The sequence below is a fragment of the Triticum dicoccoides genome, chromosome 5A (assembly GCF_002162155.2).
Source record: "Triticum dicoccoides isolate Atlit2015 ecotype Zavitan chromosome 5A, WEW_v2.0, whole genome shotgun sequence".
Lineage (NCBI taxonomy): Eukaryota > Viridiplantae > Streptophyta > Magnoliopsida > Poales > Poaceae > Triticum > Triticum dicoccoides.
Window position 1 is genome coordinate 60,585,846 of NC_041388.1, and position 9,090 is coordinate 60,594,935.

At 47.6% G+C, this 9,090-nt stretch overlaps 1 protein-coding gene across 1 annotated transcript; it reads right to left on the reverse strand.

The window, feature by feature from the left end:
• Window positions 1-7,362: 7,362 nt before the first annotated feature.
• Window positions 7,363-8,601, reverse strand: LOC119299304 (auxin-responsive protein IAA31-like). The gene is made up of 2 exons (XM_037576541.1): window positions 7,887-8,601; window positions 7,363-7,790 (listed from the first exon to the last, which is right to left on the reverse strand). Exons 1-2 carry the CDS (start codon window positions 8,552-8,554, stop codon window positions 7,712-7,714), a joined length of 747 nt encoding a protein of 248 aa, XP_037432438.1. The 5' UTR covers window positions 8,555-8,601; the 3' UTR covers window positions 7,363-7,711.
• Between the last annotated feature and the right edge of the window lie 489 nt (window positions 8,602-9,090).

Here is a 9,090-nt window from a genome sequence, read left to right on the forward strand (position 1 = left end):
ATGACCCGGCCCTTGGGGGCTACACTGGTTCAAGTTTTCATGAGCATAAAGCAATTACAAGTCCCAGGTTGCTGCAAGCATGACAACCGGGCACTTGGGGGCTACATGTGTGGAATATTCAGTTTATATGATTGAGATGAATAAACCGGATTTCTTCAAGGTTGCAACATTTATTGGAGCAAGTCTTAAACCATCACTTTGTTCTGCTCAAGACTTGGGGGCTACAGGTAATATGGATATAAGGGATAAAAATCTTCAAATTATCAGTTTTGAGCAAAAGGAGGATCAATTACATAAACCGGTGTCAATAACAATTATGACCCGACATCGTCTGTTTTATAATCCGGTAGTTTTTGGTAATGATAAACCGGCAAGTTTTACATCTTCAAGCCGGCTGAATATCAGATTAGTATTTGAAGACCAAAATTATTTAACCCGACGCCTTGGAAGCCGACTCAAGTGGATTATTCTTCACAATATTTTTCTGTGAGAAACCAACATCAGCAAATTGAGTATGAAGCTAGCTTATTTGATCCGGATTTTCTAGTTGAAGGAAATGATAATTGGACTTAAGGATAATCAGGTCCCGTCTCAGGAGAATATTTAACCCAGAGCACAAGGAATTAAGGATGATCAGGTGCCGGCGTACAAGAATTTTTAACCCGGAACACAATCTGTCAAAGTTGTTCTTGTGTTTGTTTTACAGGATCAGTTTAACATGGATAAATCCAAATTAAACTAGGGGCTAATGTCGGGGATATACCCCGTGGTATGACCCGGCCGGAAGTATGACCCGGCCGGACTTGGCGCTTCACTGATGACCCGCCAGAGGACTGGCGATTCACGGGTCTGGCGGTTCACTGGTCAGACGACTCACGGATGACCCCGACGGCGGGTCACATAGAAGACTAGGCCCAAGGCCCAGTAGGCCAGCTCATATTATGGTGGGCCGGCTTAAGACAGAAGGCATGAGGAATATTTCCCTGACGAGAAAGCAAGACACGTACTTGTATCCGACTTGTAATAGAGAATAAGTTAGTTCTAATCCTAATAGGACTCTACATGTAAGCCGCCCCTTCAACTTATATAAGGAGGGGCAGGGCTCCCCAAAGAGGAACAAGCATCAAGAAACAATATCTAGGGCTGGACACAAAGAGGAGAGCCGGCTTACGGCGACTCCCTCATGATCATAATGAGACCTAGCCACAAACAACATGTAGGGTTATTACCAGATGATGTTTCCCGGGGCCCGAAGCTGTCTAAATCCTCGTCTTGTGTGTTGTGTCTCTCAATTCCGCTCAACTCCTTCAAGCTACCACATAGATGCGTTTGCCTCACGACTAAGTCCTTACATTAGGACATTTGCTGTGACAATTCCACGACAATGACGAACCTACGAACTATGAGGAAGCGATGATGAGCCCAGATTCTGCGAAATGGTTTGAGGCCATGAAATCTGAGATGGGATCCATGTATGAGAACAAAGTATGGACTTTGATTGACTTGCCCAAATGATCGACGAGCCATTGAGATTAAATGGATCTTCAAGAGGAAGACAGACGATGATTGTAGTGTTACTATCTACAAAGCTAGAATTGTCGCAAAATGTTTTCGACAAGTTCAAGGTGTTGACTACGATGAGAGTTTCTCACTCGTATCTATGCTTAAGTCTGTCCGAATCATGTTAGCAATTGCCGCATTTTATGAAATCTGGCAAATGGATAAACAAAACTGCATTCTTTAATGGAGTTATTAAAGAAGAGTTGCATATGATGCAACCAGAAGGTTTTGTCGATCCTAAAGGTGTTAACAAAATGTGCAAGCTCCAGCGATCCATCTATGGACTGGTGCAAGCATCTCAGAGTTGGAATATACGCTTTGATGAGTTGATCAAAGCATATAGTTTTATACAGACTTGCGGTGAAGCATGTATTTACAAAAAGGTGAGTGAGAGCACTACAACATTTCTGATAAGTATATGTGAATGACATATTGTTGATCGGAAATAATGTAGAATTATTCTGCAAAGCATAAAGGAGTGTTTGAAAAGAAGTTTTTTAAACAAAGACCTCGGTGAAGCTGCTTACATATTGAGCATCAAGATCTGTAGAGATAGATCAAGATGCTTGATAAGTTTTCTCGATGAGTGCATACCTTGGCAAGATTTTGAAGTAGTTCAAAATGGAACAGTCAAAGAAAGAGTTCTTGCCTGTGTTACAAGCTGTGAAATTGAGTAAGACTCAAAGCCCGACCACGACAGAAGATAGAAAGATAATGAAAGTCATTCCCTATGCCTCAGCCATAGGTTCTACAAAGTATGCCATGCTGTGTACCAGATCTATTGTATACCCTATTACAGAGTTTGGCAAGGGAGTACAATGGTGATCTAGGAGTAGATCACTTGATAGAGGTCAATATTATCCTTAGTGGAATAAGGATATGTTTCTCGATTATGGAGGTGACAAAAGGTTCATCGTAAAGGGTTACATCGATGCAAGTTTTTGACACTGATCCAGATGATTCTAAGTCTCAATCTAGATACATATTGAAAGTGGGAGCTATTAGCTAGAGTAGCCCCGTGCAGAGCATTGTAGACATAGAATTTGTAAAATACTTATGGATCTGAATGTGACAGACCCGTTGACTAAAATTATCTCACAAGCAAAACATGATCACACCTTAGTACTCTTTGGGTGTTAATCACATAGCAATGTGAACTAGATTATTGACTCTAGTAAACCCTTTGGGTGTTGGTCACATGACGATGTGAACTATGGGTGTTAATCACATGGTGATGTGAATTATTGGTGTTAAATCACATGGCAATGTGAACTAGATTATTGACTCTAGTGCAAGTGGGAGACTAAAGGAAATATGCCCTAGAGGCAATAATAAAGTTATTATTTATGTCCTTATTTCATGATAAATGTTTATTATTCATGCTAGAATTGTATTAACCGGAAACATAATACATGTGTGAGTACATAGACAAATAGAGTGTCACTAGTATGCCTCTACTTGACTAGCTCGTTGATCAAAGATGGTTATGTTTCCTAGCCATAGACATGAGTTGTCATTTGATTAACGGGGTCACATCATTAGGAGAATGATGCGATTGACTTGACCCATTCCGTTAGCTTAGCACTTGATCATTTAGTATATTGCTATTGCTTTCTTCATGACTTATACATGTTCCTATGACTATGAGATTATGCAACTCCTGTTTACCGGCGGAACACTTTGTGTGCTACCAAACGTCACAACGTAACTGGGTGATTATAAAGGTGCTCTACAGGTGTCTCCAAAGGTACTTGTTGGGTTGGCGTATTTCGAGATTAGGATTTGTCACTCCGATTGTCGGAGAGGTATCTCTGGGCCCTCTCAGTAATGCACATCACTTAAGCCTTGCAAGCATTGCAACTAATGAGTTAGTTGCGGGATGATGTATTACGGAACGAGTAAAGGGACTTGCCGGTAACGAGATTGAACTAGGTATTGAGATACCGACGATCGAATCTCGGGCAAGTAACATACCGATGACAAAGGGAACAACGTATGTTGTTATGCGGTCTGACCGATAAAGATCTTCGTAGAATATGTGCGAGCCAATATGAGCATCCAGGTTCTGCTATTGGTTATTGACCGGAGACGTGTCTCGGTCATGTCTACATAGTTGTCGAACCCGTAGGGTCCGTACGCTTAACGTTTCGATGACAGTTATATTATGAGTTTATATGTTTTGATGTACTGAAGGTTGTTCGGAGTCCCGGATGTGATCACGGACATAACGAGGAGTCTCGAAATGGTCGAGACATGAAGATTGATATATTGAAAGCCTATGTTTGGATATCGGAAGTGTTCCGGGTGAATCGGGATTTTAGCGGAGTACCGAGAGGTTACCGGAACCCCCCGGGAGGTTAATGGGCCTTAGTGGGCCTTTAAAGAGAAGAGGAGAGGCGGCCAGGGCTGGGCCACGCGCCCCTCCCCCCAGTCCGAATAGGACAAGGAAAAGGGGGCGGCGCCCCCCTTCCTTCCTCTCTCCCTCCTCTTTCCCCCTCCCAAGTCCTAATCCAACTAGGAAAGGGGGGAGTCCTACTCCCGGGGGGAGTAGGGCTCCTCCTGGCGCGCCCCCTCAATAGGCCGCCCGCACCCCCCTTGCTCCTTTATATACGGGGGCAGGGGCACCCCATAGACACAACAATTGATCGTTTGATCTTTTAGCCGTGTGCGGTGCCCCACTCCACCATAGTCCACCTCGATAATACTGTAGCGGTGCTTAGGCGAAGCCCTGCGTCGGTAGAACATCATCATCGTCACCACGCCGTCGTGCTGACGAAACTCTCCCTCAACACTCGGCTGGATCGGAGTTCGAGGGACGTCATCGGGCTGAACGTGTGCTGAACTCGGAGGTGCCGTGCGTTCGGTACTTGATCGGTCGGATCGTGAAGACATACGACTACATCAACCGCGTTGTGCTAACGCTTCCGTTTTCGGTCTACAAGGGTAAGTGGACAACACTCTCCCCTCTTGTTGCTATGCATCATCATGATCTTGCGTGTGCGTAGGATTTTTTTTAAAATTACTGCGTTCCCCAACAGTTGGAACCGACATGGGTGTCAGTCGTGGCCATGGGAAACTTCTCTGCCTTCCCCTTCCCCCGGTCGATGTGGTCGCGGCCCTCCTCGAGGCAGCTTGGCCGGCGGCGGCTCTGGAGGTGGTTGGGGCCGTGGATCCGGGCAAAGTCGTGACCTTTGGTGGCTGCGGGGTGGTCTCATGGTGGGGCGGCGGCCCTGGCGGCGGGAGTCGTGCGTTGGTTGTGGGCGGGCTGCGCGGCTCGGATGCGGGCAGGCAACCATGGCCGCTTGGGCGGCGTGGCTGCGGGTGTTGTCGAACCGGGGCGGCGGAAGTGTTGAAGCACCGGGGTTCATCACCTACCCAGTCTGTGTCTGGTCGACGGTGACGGCGTTCGTGGACGTCGTGTCCTCCTTGCAAGCTCCGTCGTGGTGCTTCTTCCCTTTCCATCTTACTCCGGGTGAAAACTTGATCCTCAGATCGGACAGTGGCAACGTTCGTGGTCGTACCCTTCCTGGAGGCACCGTCTTGGAATCCTCGGTCCGACATGTCCGTTACACATCCTCCCGGACGATCGCTCCTCGTGGTGGTGTTCTCCGTCGGCTCTTAGCGGTTTCGTTTTGCTCATCTTTTAGGTGCTTTGTAGTCGTTGTGGTTGTGTATCGGTGCCTGGCATTCATGTATCTTGCGTTGGGTGTGTGGTGTGCGTTTGTATCGGATGCTTTGTTGTTGTGGTTCGTGCTTTATAATATAAAGCGTGGGGATACCCTTTTTCGTACCACATCAACTCTACTTCCGCTGCACTGCACATTGAGTGGTATGATCTCATGATCTATCTCCCATAGCATGTTCTGGTAGATCTATGCATACAAAAAAATTATATTGCAGACAATACACCTAGCATGGCCCAACATGTCATTGTTGTAGTTTGTGATCGTTTTTGGGTTTTCTCTTTTCCCTCGCTTATGGGTTTTCTCTTTTTCCTCGCTCCGGCATAACTTTTGGTATTTCACGACTTTGTTATTTGCCGACGTGTTTTATGCTTGTGTGTGTGATCGTGTGGGTTGTTTGCATCCTAACTATGCAGAGATTGGATGTGTGCTCTTTGTATTTGTATTATCTTGATGCTTTATTTGCATTTAGTAAAAATTTCGAAGAGAAGAAGTGACGATTCTAAATGATGGACGCACACACACCTAATCATCTCCTTTTCCAATACTGGTTACATTAAGTCTTATCATTGAAGTTACATTATAGTTCCCAGTAATAACACAATGATAACTGAGAACACCCCAAATAGATTCTTGGAATGCTAAACTAACGCAAGATGGTTGCAGATCCTGATTTTATTTCCCCTGCAAGTTGCACTATCCATGGTCAGCTGAGAGCCCATCAGAGAGACCAACTGAATTAGCTGCCAACACATATGTTGGCAACAACAAAACACAACACAACGGGCAGAATAAGAAGCCTCCGCATCAGCATCATCCAGCCTGTGGCCTTGCACTAACCTCTGTCTGTATAGCCAGCAGGCAGGCAGGCAGGCAGGCAAGGTGCAGAAATAAATACCCTGATACCCAGCTCTGGTTGAACCTAACAGCGGGAATTAATCATGCAGGAAATTAGGAAGAGATCCGTCTGCGCCAAGACAAGGACCCTGCATCTCATCTTCTCGCTGTGCTGCGCTGTGCTGCTTCACAATCACATCTCCTAGACCCTACCGTTTTCTCCGGCCACTATGGCGCTCTAGTACCCAAACCACCGCAGCATCTCACAAGATTTATGCTCTCTATGTTCACAAGTTGGCCTCGTTCTGGATGCCAGGCCGTGTCTAACATGCAGCTTTGACCATTATTATTTTTCATATGAATACCAGTAAAATGTATTTTCCATATGAATACCAGTAAAATGTACTCTATGAAATAATTTCATGATAACTATGACTAATTTTAGTCAATGAATATAAAAAATTGATTACGTGCGAATTTTAAAACGTCCTCTGACAGTCAGTGGCGGAGATCCAACGCGATTCAAGATGGGGCTAAATGGGTGTTAAATAGAGTTGAGGGGGCTAATTTGGTGTAGTATTGTAAATTTAGCTCAAATAGTGCTATTGGCCCTCGCTAAGCTCCACCACTGCTGACAGTAATGCCTGCCTGTGTTATTAGGCTACATACACTCTTGAGTCTTGAGTTGCTTTGGATGCTCTCCATCTCTCTCATCTTCTCTCTCCAACTAGTCTTGACCACAACCTCGAGACTCATGTGCACCACATGTACCCTGTCGGCCGGCCGGCCGGTGCATGTTACCCCTGAATGAATGAATGGGAGCAGCAGTGCAGACACCCAGATTTAGCACTACTCATCAAGGAAGAGAGTCTGTCTCTTGACCAGCCCTGGTTAACTGTTTCATCCGGGCTGGCTAATTAACTCTGCTCTTTTGTCACTACTTTGACAAGTGGCTCATGCATTTGGCCCAATCTTGTTCCTGTTCATCTCCAGTGCACGTGTAAATAAATTTGCCCGGACAAAGGACTCGGTAAAAGAGAAAGGAAAAGAAATTGGACGCATTCCCCATGCCTGTGTTCACATCATTCATTTGGATCTTGCTAGCAAGATTTGTCTCATTTAAAAAAATTTGGAGCCTTGCTTGGTTAACCTTCTTTTTTGATTGCAAGTTATTGATGCTGAGAGGAATCTGTATAGCATTTTGGTCTCTTTTTTGTAGCATTAGTGATTAAGGGACTCAAGTTCATGCTTAGTATGGGATGAGATGATTGCAAATAGCTGATGCCACCGAATGAAATTTTCTTGCAACCTTTGATATAACCAAACTCAAGGGAGACATCAACCAACCATTGACATAGCTTAACACGGAAAGAAAGCTGTTTTCTTTGTACAAACACACATGGAGATCCGATTCAACTCGAACGGATCTCCACTCCTTTTGTGTTGCTAACACCTATTTTTTTAAAACAAAAACAAAATAAAACTCCACTCGAATCAGCTTGCGTCTTTGCCTTGAAGAGTAGCACTGTGGTAGATGAGTCGACAACATGCCCAAAAGAACAAAAGAATTCCTCCATGTTGCACACATGCACCCATGGCATGTTGCGTGTTCTTCGTAGATGGATTCCGTTTCACTCCTTTGATGATCCTAGGCCTCTCGCTTCGGATCCCTTCATGATCCTCATCCTCTTGCAAGTGCTCATGAACATCCTGCAAATCAACAAAGAGATCCTCATAAGACACCGTAATGAATTTTTCAAACTCCAATCAAACCAAATCATATGTATCTTGGATGCATGAACTTACCCGAAGGGCACGTCGCCGACGAGCATGAGGTCGCCGTCCTTGTCCTCGTAGGTCACGGCGAAGTCGGACGGGTTCACGCTGCCTGCGTCGCCGGAGAAGCCAAGGAACATGGCCTCCAGGGCCTCCCTGAGCTCGCGGTAGCCCTTGTACATCTTGAGGTCGATCTTCCTCAGGTAGGGTGCTCCGTCCATGCTCACCTTCACGTACAGTGATCCACCCGCGGCTGCGGCGGCGGGCGGCGCCGCGGCAACGGCAGCCTCCTCCTGCTTCACCACCACAGGTGCCGGCGCGGCCTCCTTGGTCTTGCTGCTCGCCTGCTGGAAGCAGCTCTTCCTGTAGGACCTCACCGGCGGCCACCCAACCACCTGCGCCTTGGCGGCCGGGGGCGCGGCCTTGGGCTCCTCCTCGCGGTGCTCCCCGGCGAGCGCGCGCTTGGTGCCGGCCCTGGGAGTGGACGGCGGCGACGGCATCTTGTCGCTCTCCTCGACGCCCGGCAGGCCGAGCCTCAGCTCCGTCGCCTTGAGGTTCTCCACGTCGGCATGCACGTAGCTCATGGCCGCCGCCATCAGTTCCTGTCGCCGGCTAGAGGTGGTTGCAACTAGCAAGTCGTTCTTCTCAGCTGGCTGTAGGTGAGTGGTGAGGGTTTGTGAGCTGTGGAGGTTCGCCATGGTCCATGGAAATGTTTTATAGAGGACGGCCCGGGTGGTAGGCCTGCTGCGACGAGGCGAGATAGGCGGGCGTGTGGCGCGCCCGTGTGAGGGAAGGGAGGCTCCAACTCCACATGCGTCCACATGCACGCACACGTACGTGCCACAGCCCAGCCCCAGGCCACGCGCATGTGCGGCGTCCACACACTTACCACAGGTAGCTGGGGGGTGGTTGCGGGGTGGGGTGCAGCCATGGGGGCCTTGCCGGCGGCGACCCGCGACAGGGCGGGCCGACCCGGCGGGACCCACGCGGCTCCACTAGGCGTACCACTAGAGATTCTCGGGTGCCAGCGGGTCGGGCAGTTGCTGGATTGCTGCACTTGACCCGATAGCCCGGTACGTGATCACTCTACGTGTACATTACTAATTGGACCACATCAATTATCCTCAAAATGTACAGTGTAGTTCGCATGGAATGAAGACCTTATAGCTCGGTTGAGCCGGGAACGGATCCGGGTCTGGCGCCGGGTGCCCGGACCCGACATCTAGAAAGGTTC